We start from the raw sequence: 18,377 nt of genomic DNA, 5'->3' as shown, positions 1-18,377 counted from the left end.
ATTAATAAACCTATGCATACTCGCTATAATATTTATTTATTTACAGTTGTTATAGCTACAGTAGACTACCAAGTGATGGTCTACCCCAGGATATTGAATGCCACTTAAGATGTCAGAGAATTCTCAACCATGGTAGATGGGTTGCTGAAGAGCATAGCAAGTAAGATTATTTGAAACTTCAAGGAAGTTGTATCTCTGATGCAGCTATTTGACTTTAGTATATGGACAAACATAAGACCTTTTCGCAAATACTAGAATCACTAGGACTCTTATTTCATCATGGGTGATAGTTTATTGTTACAAAGACTGTTATTACATTGTAATAATTTAGATTTAAGAATAGTTATTGACATGTGTTACATTTATATCTGTACTATAATTATAAACTATAGCAATAATCTTTAAAGATATACTCCTCACTGCACATGGGACCATCTCAAGTTCATCACTATTTTCAAACATTTCATATATGCATTTGGCAAAAAAAGCAATGACACAGCAACTCTACAACACAAACAACCAAAAGACATTTATAAGTCAACATACAGTCTTCTTTAAATTGAATTGATATAGACATTGTGTTGATTGATAAGAATTTTAATTGCTTGTGAATAAAAAATTTACCTTCATTAATGGTTCTTTCACCAATTACTTTTGATCATTTTTACTGGAGTTTCTAATCATCTTTATTAGAGTTTTAAACACTAGTATAGTTCCAAAGTGATTTAGTCAATAACTGTCTTTATTGTTTTAGTCTGAACCTATTGGTAATACAGAATATAAAGGCTTTACATCTACAGTTTTCATCACCTGTTATCCCAAACAAATCACTTATTAGTAAGTAATATCTTATAGTTTTCTTTTTATGTGTGTCTCAATTCAGCTATAAATATTACCATAACATTAACATTTACGAAAGTCACTGTTCTTCATCTTAAAGTCACAGCAAAACCGTTAAGTGGCTATTGCCAAGCAAAAGTCCAACCACAAGCTGAAGACAGCCGCTATCAACCTGTTTAAGTGATATTCTTTGCAAGATGTCTATAACAGTGTATTAAAGAACCCTGCTGCTATGAAATCTCAACAATTATAAACTATTTCAGGGAAAGAAATAGTACTATTACAGTCATAAATTGACATAAAAAATCTCATCTCATAATATAGATACAATACAAACATTTAAACAAACATTGGGCACATCAAAATTAATGTTAGATTGCTTGGTAGGAAATAATGTATGATTCAGGCAACACATATTTTTTGTGACTGTAATTTTTTCAACAAACTGGACATAAAAAGAAGTGAAATGATACACACAAGTTATTTAAAAAGAATACAGCAAAATGTTAAAAATATTACAATATAATTGGAACACCTCAAGCAGAGGGGAAACTTTTATGCTATACCAAGAAAAATATGATCTGACGATTCTTCAGTGATGTACATCTCCTGAATAGATAGCAGTCTAATATATGCCCCTTCAATGAATGTAATATGACCTTAACCAGTCAAGATATTTATGCATGTTCTATTTTGAGGGGGGGGGGGGGGGAGGAGGGGTTCTGATCTTGAAATTCCGGGCTTAAAAACATGAAATTTAAATCCCACACATCCCGAAATTCTAAAAAAGAATTCCCTGATCCCCAAAGGGTCAATCCCTAAATCCAGAGCTTAAAAACACCCGATCCCAGAGACCTGATAAAGGTCCTACCCCCCTCTATTTTGTAAATTATATTATGTTAGATGTGTAGCTGAAGCTTTCTGTTTCTGGTGGCGTAAATATTTGCTCAAGTGTGTGCTAATTTAGGTCAAGGGGAACAGCTCATTGTAAGTCAATGCTATTGTTTATGTTTTAATACATCTTATTTCCTTAGAGATTATGTGGCCCTTACCTCATTGAAAGTCCCATGCATTATTTTGTACTGTTCAAGATGCCTCTCCTTTCATGTTCCCAAGTGTACAAAAATTTATGCAGTATAACCATTTGATATCTAGCATTTACAATATACTAATCAAAGTCATACACAGGGCAGATATATATCTATGTCAATTGTTCATTTTTAACTCCGATTAGACAAAAATATCTTAAACTCATTACAAAAAAGTAGAATACTACAGTTGAATTTTTTATTTCAGGTCTAAATAGAATTATATCTTCATCCAGTCCTGAGAAGAAATCTCGCCAAAATGTTGCAATACAGGTATCAAAATAGATAATAGCAATATGAAAGGATTTCAAACATGTACAAAATACACACAAATATTCGGAATTCCACTTCACAAAATAAGTCTTATCAAGTATTTATATATAGACTAGTTATAAATAAGAAATTTATTTATTTGGAGATTAAAATATTTTATTAAGATGTTGCTCACTGTTTAGATATTGAGATTTCATTTCTGTGGTGGGATCATGATTTCATTTCATGGTGGGATTTCATTGGCTTGCTTATGACTGGGATACAAAATAGATATCAAGACATCATATCATGTCCACAAACTAACTTTGAGGTTGTAGTGAATGTCAACAATGTGTGTCACATAATGGTTTGATCATACATTGAAATATGGTGAACTAATAAAAGATGTTAACATATAACATCAATTGATTCAGAACAATTCTCATGACTATGAATAATAGAGAAACAAGTTAAACTTTGTAATCACATATAAACATTTATTTTACAACATGAGAAATGAATCTTGTAGGCTATTATACAGAAACAGACTAAAGGCAAAGATGAAACTTTAAAGCCTAGTAAATCTGAAGAAAAGGTAGGACAGTAATCAGTAAAATTATATGATTGTTATAAGCTATATATATTTATATCCATAATTTAAGTATCTTGTATTCTGATACTTTGAATCACAAGTGAGGTGCGCTTTCAAACATTCTAAGGTCAGCCAACATATCTTGAGGTTAAAACAAGGTCAAAATAAAAACAGTAGTAGGTGAGTCCCAGAACTGGAAAATAGTGTAAAGAGATGTTAACATTTGTCATATCACGATGATTTAAGACAAAAAATAAATTCAATTGAATAATATTTTTGGCACTTCTTGCTGATTACGCAAATATAATTCCTATCTCGGTATGTTGTTGTAATAAGATAAGATTTGCGCTTTGTTCAATTTGGTCTACTTCTGTATGATTTTCAGTTTTTGAGTTTATTTGCTACATTTGAGCTAAATGGTCATGCATATAGTAATTTCATGTCTAGTTACTACAACAAGCGGGTTATAACGACCTAGACTACCCATGAGAGTCTCATACAGCTTCTACAAATCTAGTTGTGAAAAATTACACACCTGTAATGTAAACCAACATAATTTTTCAAAAGCTATTTGTTATTTTGTAAATACAATTTTGTAAATACAAAAATAATGCCAATGGATAAAATTGAATATAACACTTTGGAATTGAAATATATCAAGTTATGAACAATCTTTTGTATTTAGCTAACTGGTATTCTTCTTCCTCTAATAAAATTCTAAATTGTTTTTTTTTTGTATTTGTACAAAAATTGTCACTGTTCTTTACTTTTACATGATAGTGTATCATTCATCCTAATATAGCTACTCAGTTAGTACAGGAAATTATGATCCTTGGTCAGGTCAAACTGAAGGATTGAAAATGTGTGTTTGCTGCTTCTCCCCTCAGCACAAATTTAAGCTGAAACACTGCATGTCATTTATTAGTAAGGTCAAAACTGGTTGGCTTGAGTCAGTTTTTTGTCCTAGTTCAAATCAGGGTTCATATACACATATTTGCTTGATGATATTCACATAATAATTACCTCTAGATTTAATCACCAATCCATCATCACCACCATTATCATCTTTATGTATTTTTTTTTTTAATGAAAACATAATTTTACTGAAGAATTGTGAGTTGAGGTAATTTCAAAACATACGCATGTGCTTTGAGATCTTATGTTCTTTCTTCAAACAAGGATATTAACAAATGTTTTGTTTTTTTTTCAGATAAAAATAGTTACAACTACCATAGACAAGTCAGTTGAATCACAATTAGGTCCTGCTTCTCCAAAATATTTACTTGGTACTCCAACTAATCAACCAGAATTTATGAAAACAACTGCATCAACAAAACCAGCAAATCCAAATATTCCTCCAAGACTTCAGCAACAACCACCAAGACTACAAAAACAACTGCTAGCACAACAACAAGCTAGGCAACTGTCCCAAGAAAAACAGTTATGGGAACCAGATAAAGACAGTCCAAAGCCATCATCTTCCAATACATCATTTGAAGTCGTACGTCAGTCATCATCAGGTTCATCCTTATGGGAACCAGAAAACACATCACAGAAATGGGAATCTGATAATGATATGACATGGAAACCACAACAGCCTAGTGTAGGGTATGCTGAAACAGACCCATCTCAAAGAAAGCATGCTTCTCAACCACCCAAATTGTGGGAACCTAAAACTGGAAAGTTTAAAATCGTTGAGTCTAATGAGTCCCAGAGATCTAGTAATATGCATGCCTGGGCAAGTCCACAGCAAGAAGTCAGTCAATCTATGTCTACACCTTCCTTTCCACCACCATCTGGACAGGCTACAGAAAGGCAGGCAGCACCCCAGCAACAGGGACAGACAGGCCAACCCTTCAATCAGTTCATGATGTTTAGACCCGATTTTAGGTAAACATAGTTCAACACTCATGCTAAATATTGAATTATTAACTTTGAACAGACTATAAGGAAAAATTGCTTTTCAAATTTTGGTATATTAGAAGAAATACAAAATACAAGTTCAGTCCCTTTAAGAATATTTTAAAGGAAAATATCTCCATTGAAAATTTATAATATTTCAAAGAAATATAAAATATGATTCAAATCAGAATAGATGTTAAGTCAATTAATGATGTATAACCAACTATGAACTAAAAGAATAGCTATTATAATATGACCTTCTTTAAACGCTTTTAATACACACCTGTGGTAAAATATAAATAATTTGCTTGTCAATATTTAGAATAAAAATAATTCATGTGGGCTAGAGTTTATACAGATTTTACCACAGTTTTGACCTTTATGCTGATATTTTTTCCCTGGCTATTGATTGGTAAATTATTTAGGATAAAGGGCTGTTTTTATATTGGCATGACGTTGGTGTCGTCATCGTCGTCGTTGTCCGAAGACACATTGGTTTTCGCACCATAACTTTAGTTTAAGTAAATAGAAATCTATGAAATTTAAACACAAGGTTTATGACCATAAAAGGAAGGTTTGGATTGATTTTGGGAGTTTTGGTCCCAACATTTTAGGAATAAGGGGCCCAAAGGGTCCAAAATTAAACTTTGTTTGATTTCATCAAAAACTGAATAATTGGGGTTCTTTGATATGCCGATTCTAACTGTGTATGTAGATTCTTAATTTTTGGTCCCATTTTCAAATTGGTCTACATTAAGGTCCAAAGGGTCCAAAATTAAACTTAGTTTGATTTTAACAAAAATTGAATTCTTGGGGTTCTTTGATATGCTGAATCTAAACATGTACTTAGATTTTGATTATGGACCCAGTTTTCAAGTTGGTCCAAATCGGGGTCTAATATTAAACTTTGTTTGATTTCAACAAAAATTGAATTCTTGGGGTTCTTTGATATGCTGAATCTAAACATGTACTTAGATTTTTGATTATGGACCCAGTTTTCAAGTTGGTCCAAATCGGGGTCCAATATTAAACTTTGTTTGATTTCAACAAAAATTGAATTCTTGGGGTTCTTTGATATGCTGAATCTAAAAACATGTAATTAGATTTTTGATTATGGGCCCAGTTTTCAAGTTGGTCCAACATTAAACTTTGTTTGATTTCAACAAAAATTGAATCCTTGGGGTTCTTTGATTTGCTGAATCTAAACATGTGTTTAGATTTTTTATTATAGGCCCAGTTTTCAAGTTGGTCCAAATCGGGGTCAAAAATTAAACTTTGTTTGGTTTCAACAAAATTGAATATATGGGTTCTTTGATATATGCTGAATCTACCATGTATTTAGATTTTTGCTATTTGGGCCCGGTTATCAAATTGGTCCACATTGAGGTCTAAAGGGTCCAAAATTGAACCTTATTTGATTTCATCAAAAATTGATATCTTGGGGTTCTTTGATATGCTGAATCTAACCATGTTTTTAGATTTTGGATATTGGACCATAATAGGTAAATGTTCAATTTAAAATTTTTAAGTTTTTAAGTTTAAGTTCTTATACCACATTCATTCTGTGTCAGAAACCTGTGTTGTGTCAACTATTTAATCACAATCCAAATTCAGAGCTGTATCAAGCTTGGATGGTGTGTCCATACTTGCCCCAGCTGTTCAGGGTTCGAACTCTGCAGTCCTATAAAGCTGTGCCCTGCGGAGCATCTGGTTAAAAACAGTTTAAGTTCAAACCCCATGTATTATTTTGAATAGACTTTAAGCTTTAATTTTAGATTTCACGATACTTAATCATTTAATTTCAGGCAACCTCCTCCAAATTTACCCCCTCCTCCACCAGGCCCTCCTGGGCAACTGCAAAGGATGATGGGTTATCCACAGCCACCAACACAGACAGAGAGGTCCAATAAGGGGGAAGATCCACTGATGAGTTTGAGAGGTCCACCAGGGAAAGCTGCAGGCAGCAATATACCACTAGGCAGACCTCCTCCAAACATGGAAAGTTTTCCTCCTCCAGGAAAGATGGGATTACAGCCTAACTTTCCCCCTCCAGGAAATATTAATCAAAATCAAGGACAAGATAATCAATTAGATGTTGGTCCTTCTTCAAAGACAGACAATAATCCTCATTCAAAATTTCTAAACTTCACAAACTTCCCTCCACCACCACCACCAATGGCAGGACAGCAATATGGAGGGAAAGAAAATCCTATGATGTATCCCAATCAACAAGGTATCAATTTTCCAAGGTTTGCTGGAAATCAGCCTCCAAAGGAGGTATATGGAAATGGAACAGAGCCATTAGACATGCTAAATAAACACAGTAGTGATCAGCCTAATCAGCAATTTCCTAAAAATCTGTACAACTTCCCGCCAGCACCTGGTAGGGAGAGGATGAACCATCCAAGTGGACCCAACATCCACCAACCACCCCCTCATCAGCATCCTACTGGAACTCAGCAACCACCAAATCAACATCCTCATGGGGCTCAACCTCCACCTAACTTCAACATGCTTAATCCTAATTTTCTAAGTTCTGGACGATTTCCTGTTCCTAGAGCTGGATTCACTCCACAAACTGAGACGCACAAAATGATGAATGGAGATATTCAAGGCAATGTGTCAACTCTGTCTCATCTCGCTATACAGGTATTATATTTTTACAAAACATGGAAAATGTTAAATAGATTGATTTACTTCTGTGTAATTATTGCTCTATCACATAAAAAAAAACTAAAGTTATAGCAAAGTTGAAGGGAGACAGATGTCATTTAGAATTTACATTAGCAAGTACAATATTAAAGTCATAGTTTACAAAATTGGGTTATATATATTAATAACGACAAAAAAAGGATATGTGTACCTGTAGCTCTAAAATCTCAAAGATTAAATCAATAATTTTGTTTTAACTTAAACCAAAATAGAAACCTAAAAAATAAATTATGATAACTTAAAGTAGTAACTCTTTCAAGCATAATATCCTAAAATCATAATTGAACTAAAGCTCACTGCAAAGCTACATTATTTTTCAGCCTCCAAAGAGTGGAGCAGATCTCTTCCCAGTATCTCCTAGGATGAGTGCTAGTTTTCAGGGCCATGCTGAGGTAAGAAATCTTTTATCTTCAATTTCAGACCTAAATTAGTGTTTACCTTCACATTATTTCTAAACATAAATATCATTATTCATGTACCGGAAGATAATACTGTTATAACAGATACACGGTATGATAAATCAAAACTTACAGTAAAATTTAGTAAAATTACATGAATCGAGCAAACACATCTGTCAAATCTATACATATAAAAAAGAAGATGTGGTATGATTGCCAATGAGACAACTATCCACAAAAGACCAAAATGACACAGACATTAACAACTATAGGTCACCGTACGGCCTTCAACAATGAGCAAAGCCCAAACCGCATAGTCAGCTATAATAGGCCCAAATAAGACAATGTAAAACAATTCAAACGAGAAAACTAACGGCCTTATTTATGTAAAAAAATGAATGCCATTTTGTCAAGTTTCTTTTGATACCTATTCTTACTTGGGACTCTGACTTCTTTTAAACTGAATTCTACTGTGCCAATTGCTATGTGTTTGTTTAATCTACATTGGCTATAGGTATAGGGGGATTAAGATCTCACTAAACATGTTAAAACCACCACATTTTTACACCTGTCCCAAGTCGGGAGCCTCTGGCCATATTTGGCCACAACAAGTACACTACTCAAATATGTTCTTTTGTTTGGTTCAATTTACATAATCTATATATCTAATATATAATAAGATTAGTATAATACATAATATTTCAATTGGAATTTTCAGGGAACTCCCAAGCCAGACAGTGGGAATTCTCCATCAAGAAGGTAATGACTTGTTTTGTAAAAAGAAAGATCCTTAAAGCAGAGAAAGCTTTTTTTGTTTATTGTCTAGAAGATAAATTGTTCTTGTATAAACAAGAATTTATTATTATGAAATATGTATGAAGTGTAAAAGTTTATTACATATTTGACTTTCCAACTAATATCAAAGTAGAATAAAGCTGTTCTGCACTCCATTGAAACATTAATAAAAGGTACAGTAAGCATTGAATTATTGACTTAAGGCATTGTAAAATACTTTTATTGTCTCGTCTCAAAAAATTATATAGCAAGACTTAGTGTGCTGTATCGAGCAGCTGTATCAACAGTGTGATGAGGTCAGTTTATAGGGAATCACTGATACTTGGTAGAAGCATTATTCATGTTGAAAATTTTTATATTCAGCCCTCTACAGCCAGCAATAGAAGTTGATGTCCCTATTATACAGACTAAACCGATAGTAACTACATCTGCACCAGTACAACAGGGAACCTACTCTCTATTTAGTGGTACAACATGGTCTGTTCCATTGTCATCAGCTGACACCAAAAGTAAGTCATTGTAACCTACTCTCTCTCCAGTGGTACACATGGTCTGTTCCATTGTCATCAGCTGACACCAAAAGTAAGTCATTGTAACCTACTCTCTCTCCAGTGGTACACATGGTCTGTTCCATTGTCATCAGCTGACACCAAAAGTAAGTCATTGTAACCTACTCTCTCTTTAGTGGTACAACATGGTCTGTTCCATTATCATCAGCTGACACCAAAAGTAAGTCATTGTAACCTACTCTCTCTTTAGTGGTACAACATAGTCTGTACCACTGTCATCAGCTGGCACCAAAAGTAAGTCATTGTAACCTACCCTCTCTTCAGTGGTATAACATGGTCTGTTCCATTGTCATCAGCTGACACCAAAAGTAAGTCATTGTAACCTACTCTCTCTCCAGTGGTACAACATGGTCTGTACCATTGTCATCAGCTGACACCAAAAGTAAGTCATTGTAACCTACTCTCTCTTCAGTGGTACAACATGGTCTGTACCACTGTCATCAGCTGACACCAAAAGTAAGTCATTGTAACCTACTCTCTCTTTAGTGGTACAACATGGTCTGTACCACTGTCATCAGCTGACATCAAAAGTAAGTCATTGTAACCTACTCTCTCTTTAGTGGTACAACATGGTCTGTTCCATTGTCATCAGCTGACACCAAAAGTAAGTCATTGTAACCTACAATTAATGCTATTCTGTTGTGTATAAAATGATAATAATGGTTTTTGGTGTAAACAATAGTGTTGGCAATGGCAAATACTTGTCAAAGCTAGCCTCATTCTAATTTGAGTGAACCAAATTTGATAGGGAGCTGTTTATTATCTGACCTTCTTGGCTATAGTCACATGACCTTCTCATTTTCTTTTTATTCCCCCACAGTAGCATAGGAGGTTTTAAGTTAAACCCTTGTCCTTCTGTACTTTCAAAAAATAGTTTCTGTTCTCTTAACTTTTGTTTGTCACAAACAAATATAATGAAACTTATACACAATGCTTATTGCCACAAAACACTCATCAGGTTTGAATTTTGGTGGTGTCATTCCATTGTTCTAGAGTTATGACCCTGTACAAATGTTGTTTCTGATTTCTTACTTTAATTTGCCTTAACCAAATGTAATAAAACTGAAACACAATGCTTATAACCACATAACACAGATCAAGTTTGCATTTTGGTGGCATCAATTTTACGGTTCTAGAGTTATGCCCCTTTACAAATTGAAACATTGCTGAATTTTTTTAACCAAATGTATGAAACTTATACAAAATGCTTATTACCACTTAACTCAAATCAGGAAAAAAATTTGGTAGTGTCACTTTTACTGTTCTTGATATTTATGTTCCTAGATAACAATTTGTGCAAGCAGGGACATCATCTGTGCCCCATGGACACATTCCCCTTTTATTTAGATAAGATTTGTTCCTCAGTATATTTACAAAATAGCAAAATGGGGCATTATGTTGGTAAATATAGTTCAAGAGATATTATCCACTTAAAATATATCTAAGAGTGAATAGACAGCTAAAAAAGTGATGAAAAATGCAATTTTCCAGGTTGAAATAAAATTGAGAATGGAAATGGGGAATGTGTCAAAGAGACAACAACCCAACCATAGAGCAAACAACATCAGGAGGTCACCAACAGGTCTTCAATGCAACGAGAAATTCTCGCACCAAGAGGCATCCTTCAGCCGGCCCCTAAACAAATATATACTGTTTCAGTGATAATGAACACCATACTAAACTCCAAACTGCTTCGCCGCAGTTGACAATGTTTTCTAGGGGTAACAATCTGCTCTATCACCCTCTCAGCTAAAGTTATTTATATACTGTTCAAATGGTAAACATTGGTGCTGGCCAAGTGAACAATTCCAGTTTCATTGAGCCTTTAATATATGATTACATTTAAAAATGTGTTTTAGGTATTGGTTCATCACCATTCTCGTCAGAGTCCTCCAGTATAAGGAATTCTCCAGATGTATCAGAATCATTCAGTGACACAAAGATTGGTCATCCAATGGATCTTGGTCTAAGATTTGGTACACAGGAGGATCACTGGAGAGAGTTAGCCCAAGGACAAGGCCAAGTGTTGGAGCAAATGGCTAGCAATGGACAAGGTGGCAATTTTTTTCAAGGAAATATGCAGGTTTGTACAAAGATTTTATCAGTTAAATGATAATCAATGCATTAAAGGTCTTTTTCATATTCTTAACTCTGCGAAAAAAGCTGAATTATACCACCAACATTAGGCAGGGTATACATTAATGCACATGTTCCTTTTCTTGCAATTTGGAGACAGTGTTATTAACTGTAAAATACAGGTCCGGTTAGATTTTGACATTTTCTCAAGGTTGTATAGCCATGATTTTTTATGCCACATTTACTTTTTTTAATAAAATTGAGAGTGGAAATAGGGAATATGTCAAAAAGACAACAACCTGAAAAAAGAGCAGACAACAGCTGAAAGCCTCCAAGTTTATTTAGCCTCAATCAAGTTTGTCCTTCATATAATATAAGAATAAGAAAATGTGGTAGGATTGATATATGACAACTATCCATGTATGTTTATTGTGTCATAAATTTGTTTTCATTGAATCTTGTCATCTGAAGTTTTAGCACCAACTTGAACTAAATATGACAAAACTATCTCTGGGATGTATATTTGATAAAATTATCAGATGTTGTCATGAACAATTATGAATTGCTACTAAATAAGTCAGTGAATAAGTTAAATGGATCTAATTAGAATAACTTAAAAAAAACCTTTAAAGTCGAGTGATGGGCATTGTGTTATCTGGTATATGATCTGCTCATCTGTTTATCTGTCTGTTTAAAAACAGTATTGGATTTGCCTTTCAAGTGAGATTAGGTGAGTCTCACTGGTGGTATAATTTTATATCACTCCTAGTTTTATGTGATAAGTTTAAGATCTCATCTCTGGTAAAAAATCTTATTTCTTCCTACTACTTTCATTTTCATTTGGCTAAGAATTTGATAGTTTTATATTAGATTTATTTGATAAAAAATTTAATATTGTTGTACTTCACAAAAAGTTTAACAAACATCTCAATACCATATATTATAGTTTAGCCTTAGAGAATCATCAGTACTAATGGTTTCGAGGTAATAGCATGTTTACATCATTTTCTTAAAATTTCATTTAATATTTTTTATTTCCAGTCAATTTGGTCGTCATCATCATCTGGGCCATCACCACTTGAGCGACTCCTTGAGAAACAGAAACAACGCCAAAATGATCCTCACTGAAGGAAATGTTAATTCTTATTTGGGAAAAAATTCAGTGATTGTGTAAAAATAATCACAAATGCTAGAGTTGCTTAATTACCAAGCGAAAATCAACTTAAGCAGATGTTATATTGGTTGCCTAGCAACTTGTAGTAATGAAGAAAACAGACAAGCAAACATATTCTTCAATATATAAAAAGAGTTATGTCTCATAAAGATAAAAGAAAAATGCAAAGAAAAAGAAGCGATCTCCCTGCATATACGCAGGTTTTAAAAAATTGCTTAATGAAACATTATGCCACAATGGTGTGTTTTATATATGTGTGTGTGTATTATAGAATTGTAAAAAACATTGGTGTGATCAATTTTAAAAGACAGATTTGTTCTATAAATATGTATCTCTTATATAATGTTCATTTCACAGACTTTATGTATATTTCAATGTTTTGTCTTTCATATTTGTAGTACACAATAGATAAATGGTCGTCTATGCATGAAATAATTTAATATTAATAATCAGAAGAAGTTGTGAGAGACATGAACATAGTAGTTCTTGCTTTTGTGTGTTTTGTATAGACATGACAATGATTATAGTTAATATCAAGAAGTTTGTTAAATTTCTATAGTGGTCAGTTTATTTATTTTGTGTGAAAAAATATTTATGTAAAATGCATTGCAGATCTGATAAAATTTATAAGTGATTCATTTTAGCAGGTTTTCCACCTTTTTCTGGTTGTTTATTTCCTAGAATGATATATTTTTGCAGCTTTTAAATATTATTGAATGTGAAGTTTTTGTTAGATGATGGAAGTTATAAAAAAGTTACATATTTTTGTATAAGATTAACAAAATTCTATGTCCAGCTTTAAAAGAATATGAAATGTTTTTTTTTTTTTATCTTGTTGTAATGTCCAGCTTCTCATAATACATTGAAAATATTTAATGTCCCATTCTAATGTTACTCACAGAACATAATGTAGCTACTGAAAAAATCTAGCTTCTGAAATTGTAATTAGATATTTTCTTTACCAATTTTATTTGGAAAACAATAATTCTGTGTAGACACTGCTGTTTCTCCTATTTTTCATTATCCATGACAAGATGAATTTGGCATCATTTTAATGTTTGATTGATATATCCCAAATGAAATAATGTAAACAAAGTCATTTATGTGAATACTTGTTATAAGAACCAAAGGGTACAAGGTAACTTTTGGCGTTTTATATATGTGTCCATCGGCAGTGTTAAAATTACAACATCTTGAACTACTGAACCAAAAGTTATCAAACTTTACCTAACTGTGTCTGTGGTTGATCTAATATGTGGGGTGTATCTATTATTCAGATCCATTATTAAATAACGCAGTTGTTGAAATATCTTTGAAAAATATTTAGAGATGGAGAAAGATCAACACCTCAAAACGATAGAACTATTTATTTTAAAAAAAAATCTATTATCTTGGTAACAATAAAGATAGAGAGAAACTTTTACAGCAGAAACAATCAACATGAATTTTTTTTCCATTTACAAAAAGAAAGAAATTTCATTAATTTTGGCTTTCAAAGGTAGACTGCTATGTGCATACTGAAAATTAGAATTTATTCCTAAATGTTTTGAAACTGGTTTGAAAATATTCTATGGTTTATCTTGTCATGGTTAATACTGAAAAATAACCTCTTTGTGAGCATGGTTAATAGTAAAAATGACATGTGTATGGTATGTGAGCAGAGTTAATGTTAAAAGTGACATGTGTTTGGACGATCAAGAAGTGAGGAGCAAGGGTTTCAACTTGATGACTTTACTTGTTGATAATTTCCTTTGTAATGGAACTTTCAAAGAATACTAACAGCTTCAGTCTATATACTTGTCATCTATAAGCTATACTACCTTTGGAAAGGAAAATTTGATGTTTTAGGTTGGAAAATTTATTTATTACAGATCAGGTTGTTTATTTTTTTTAATAGGAATACGGAAAAATAAAAGTGGTTTTTTTTTTATGCAAAACTGGTAATAGAATTTTTGTAATCATAATGGGCCAAGTTAGGGCTGTTATATCTAGGGTGTCTTCTTATGAGTTTTAAAATATGATAAAGGATTACTGTAAAATTTGATAAAAGGAGGAGGTATAATAAGACAACTTTTTTTGGCCCCTTCATTTGTAAAACCACAAATTATAAATAAGTCTAAATAAAACCTTGTCAGATCTTCATAGTTATTAAATCTGCCAAAATTTCCTCCTTTTGAGGTGCTGTGTATTTTATTTAAAATTAGAATGGGAGCCACCTTATGCTTAATTATGATAACCCACAAGATGTCTTTTATTATGATATGAGTAAAATATCTTGGGTAAGGCTCATATTTAATTCTACCAAGTATTGAAACTAAAATTGCCATACTGATTAAATATGTTAATTATTGAAGCAATTTCTATATTTGCCTCAGTGACATGGCTACATCATTTTATGTAATTATTGATATTATTTGGAAAAGATTGAAGAGTATTTTTTTTTCTTACAATTTCCTGGGCCAAATAATTGTTGTTTTCATACTTCCTTCTAGCACTGTATTTATGGAGTTAATTCTCAGATTTATTTATCATTGTATTTAAAGGTGATCATTTTAAAGTGCCAAATACTAAATAAAATATGTTAAGAGAAGGAAAACCACTAATTCATGACCCCATGGCTTTATTGGTTAAATTCTGCAAATTTCAAGCTTTCATAGCTTACTTGTTTTAAAGTTCTTATAAAGTGACAATTATTTTATGTCAAAACAATAAATACCTGATTGTGGCTTGTGCTAAAAGAAAAATATTCCATTTAAGAGTGCATTAGTTCACAGAAGTTTTGAAGTACAAAAAACAGGTCCTCCTTATCTTAAAAGCAAAGTTCAAATATGCACTTCTTTTTTATTTCTTTTTTTTTGGGGGGGTAGGGGGTGGGGGTTTTCAAAATAAACATTCAAACAACTTCTACAAACGCTGTTTTTAAGCTGTTAATGTAATGCCAAAATAACAAACTATTTTACACATTTTAAAAGTTAAATTATGTGTTGGAATTACATGTATTTGGATTTAGATATATGAAATACTTTCTGATATTGTCTACCTTTCCTTTTAAGTGAATTACTGGTTCCACACAGAAAGCAAGCTTTTACTCCAGGAACCCAGGTATTCAAGAACAGTGCATACATCAAACTGATACAATAAATAAAATCCTCTGTGATAAAGAATATATGCTTCTTTTTTTTTTTAGAAATAAAAGCCAACACCAACACAACTGAAACAATTTTTTTTTCTTTTTTGAAAAACATATGATTATAGATGCTTATTTCAAGTATATAAAAATAATGTTTGTCTGTTCACTCTGTAGAAACACTTACAGACAATTGCTAATGCTTTATTCTTTGTTATATATGACAAATAACTAAACCACTGAAAGTAAGAATTAATTTTTCAGTAATAGGAATTGTTTTATTACTCTGTATACAATACATGTGAGAGATATAAATAATTATGTATTGACTTTAAATTTTTCAAGCCCTAATTCCCTATTACCTTTATCTTACTGTTTTAGTATCTAGCGACTGTAAACCGTGAATTTTCACGCTGTCTCCATTACACAATTTGCCATTTGGATCTTAATTCGTACCGTTTTGAATTTGCCATTGATTTGGGTCCTTAAATTGATATCAATGAAATTAAAACGCTACAGTGATGCATGTATTGTAAATCAAGTGTTAAAGTGAAATTAAACTTCTACATTAATGTTTGCATGTAAAAACACAAAAAACAATGAACAGAAAGGAACTGAATAATTAAGAATTAGTTTCAGCTAACATGATAATATCTTACTGGTCACTCCTTTGATCATAATAATATGTAGATACATTATGGTAAACATTTAAAAAATGATTTAAATGAGTCATTTTCTTGAATTTTATGTGTTAAGTTTGTGGTTTATATTCCAATTTTAATTGTTTCTGCTTGCACGTGGTGAATTGCATTTCAAATCAACTGTCACTGGTTCAAAGTTTTGATTTCTGGTACTTCCCTTCATTTAGAACAAAAAATCTGTAAATTTTTTTTGCCCTATTCATAAACCTATTGGTGTAGTTTCATGTGTGGTCCTCATCTTTTGAATCTGTTTTCCATGATATATTCACTGAAGCATTTTTTTTATTTTCTTTTGACGTTTCAACTGTTACTGCAAAAATTACTAAAAATATAACTGCTAAAAAAGATTTCTATGTTACAGTAGTTGATGTATGGCTAAGCGACATGTTCATTTCCAGTTGATTTCTTTCACAATAATTTAATTTTGGATGTAACACGTCTTCTGATTGGCTGACATTATTTTGTTATCAGACCATAGACATAATTTAGTCATGTGACTGTGACTTTTTCAAGGTTTTCTACAGTTTAAAATGGAATTTTGAATTAAATTATAAGAAATGATTGTAATATTTTTTCTGTCTAATCGAAATAACATAAAAAATGTGGTGCACACTGTTAAATAACACGCTACGCATGTTATTCAGTGTGCACCAAATTTTTTATGTTATTTCTTCATAGACAGAAAAAATATTACAGTCATTCCTTAATTAGATGTCGGGCTTTTATAGCTGACTATATAGTTATCCTCAACATATAAAAAGAAGATGTGGTATGATTGCCAATAAGTCAACTCTCCTTAAGAGTCCAAATGACACAGAAATTGACAATTATAGGACACCTTATATACCTTCAACATTGAGCAAAACCACTGCAGCATGACCAGCTAGAAAGGTCCTGGAAATGGCAAATGTAAAACAATTCAAATGAGAAAACTATGAGCCAAATATATGTACTGTTGATTTATTTATTTTCGTGGGTATCAATTTTCGTGGATTGAGGAAAGCTTTGTGGATATTTGATATCAGATGAGATTAAGGTTGTTTGCTTGTCATGTTTTGGAATTTTTGTCAGATTTTCGGAATCCGTTTTTTCCATTTGAATGCCTTAAAAAAAAATGCCCATTGACCCCCATTTTTCTCATCATTAGGTGTCCGTAGTCCATCGTCCGTCGTCGTTAACTTTTACAAAAATCTTCTCCTCTGAAACTACTTGGCCACAATCATCATTGGGGTATCTAGTTTTAAAAATGTGTCCAGTGACTCGGCCAACTAACCAAGATGGCCACTATGGCTTTAATAGAACATAGGGGTAAAATGTAGATTTTGGCTTATATCTCTGAAACCAAAGCATTTAGAGCAAATCTGACAGGTATTAAATTGTTAATCAGGTCAACATCTATTTGCCCTGAAATTTTCAGATGAATCGGACAACCCGTTATTGGGTTGCTGCCCCTAAATGGGTAATTGTAAGGAAATTTTGCCTTTTTGGTTATTATCTTGAATATTATTGTAGATAGAGATAAAATGTCAACAGCAAAAATGTTCAACAAGTAAGATCTACAAAAAAGTCAATGTGACCAAAATGGTCAGTTGACCTCTTAATTATTAAGGAGTAATTGCCCTTTATAGTCAATTTTTCACAATTTTTCGTAAATTTGTGTAATCTTTTACAAAAATTTTCTCTAAAACTACTAGGACAAATTTGACTAAACTAGTTTTAAAAATGTGTCTGATGATCCCGCCTGCGAACCAAGATGGCTGACATGGCTAAAAATAGCATGTAGGGTAAAATGCAGTTTTTGGCTCGTATCTCAGAAACCAAAGCATAAAGAGCAAATCTGATGGAGATAAATTTGTTCTTTAGGCCAAGATCTAACTGCCATGAAATTTTCAGACCAATCAGGCAACCTGTTGGGTTGCTGCTCCTGAATTGGTAATTTTAAGAAAATTTTGCAGTTTTCGGTTATTATATTGAATATTATTATAGATAGAAATAAACTGTAAACAGCAATAATGTACAGCAAAGTAAGACCTACAAATAAGTCAACATGATCAAAATGGTCAATTGACCCCTTAATGAGTTATTGCCCTTTATGGTCAATTTTTAACAATTTTCATAAATTTTGTATATTTTTACAAAATAATAATATTT

At 32.3% G+C, this 18,377-nt stretch overlaps 1 protein-coding gene across 1 annotated transcript in view; it reads left to right on the top strand.

Annotated features, from left to right (window-relative positions):
- LOC139513096 (nonsense-mediated mRNA decay factor SMG7-like) overlaps positions 1–15,582 on the top strand; it is a 30,823-nt gene extending 15,241 nt beyond the window's left edge. Inside the window, exons 15-25 of the mRNA XM_071301271.1 lie at positions 47–160; positions 755–837; positions 2,137–2,201; positions 2,710–2,775; positions 3,983–4,662; positions 6,480–7,323; positions 7,707–7,778; positions 8,503–8,543; positions 8,943–9,088; positions 11,008–11,231; positions 12,266–15,582. Coding sequence (XP_071157372.1) covers positions 47–160; positions 755–837; positions 2,137–2,201; positions 2,710–2,775; positions 3,983–4,662; positions 6,480–7,323; positions 7,707–7,778; positions 8,503–8,543; positions 8,943–9,088; positions 11,008–11,231; positions 12,266–12,352 — 2,422 coding nt within the window. The 3' untranslated portion in view covers positions 12,353–15,582. The remainder of the gene's footprint in view (positions 1–46; positions 161–754; positions 838–2,136; positions 2,202–2,709; positions 2,776–3,982; positions 4,663–6,479; positions 7,324–7,706; positions 7,779–8,502; positions 8,544–8,942; positions 9,089–11,007; positions 11,232–12,265) is intronic.
- Positions 15,583–18,377: the final 2,795 nt, after the last annotated feature.

Source organism: Mytilus edulis, chromosome 2, assembly GCF_963676685.1.
Source record: "Mytilus edulis chromosome 2, xbMytEdul2.2, whole genome shotgun sequence".
NCBI lineage: Eukaryota > Metazoa > Mollusca > Bivalvia > Mytilida > Mytilidae > Mytilus > Mytilus edulis.
This window is presented reverse-complemented; position numbering and strand designations above follow the sequence as displayed.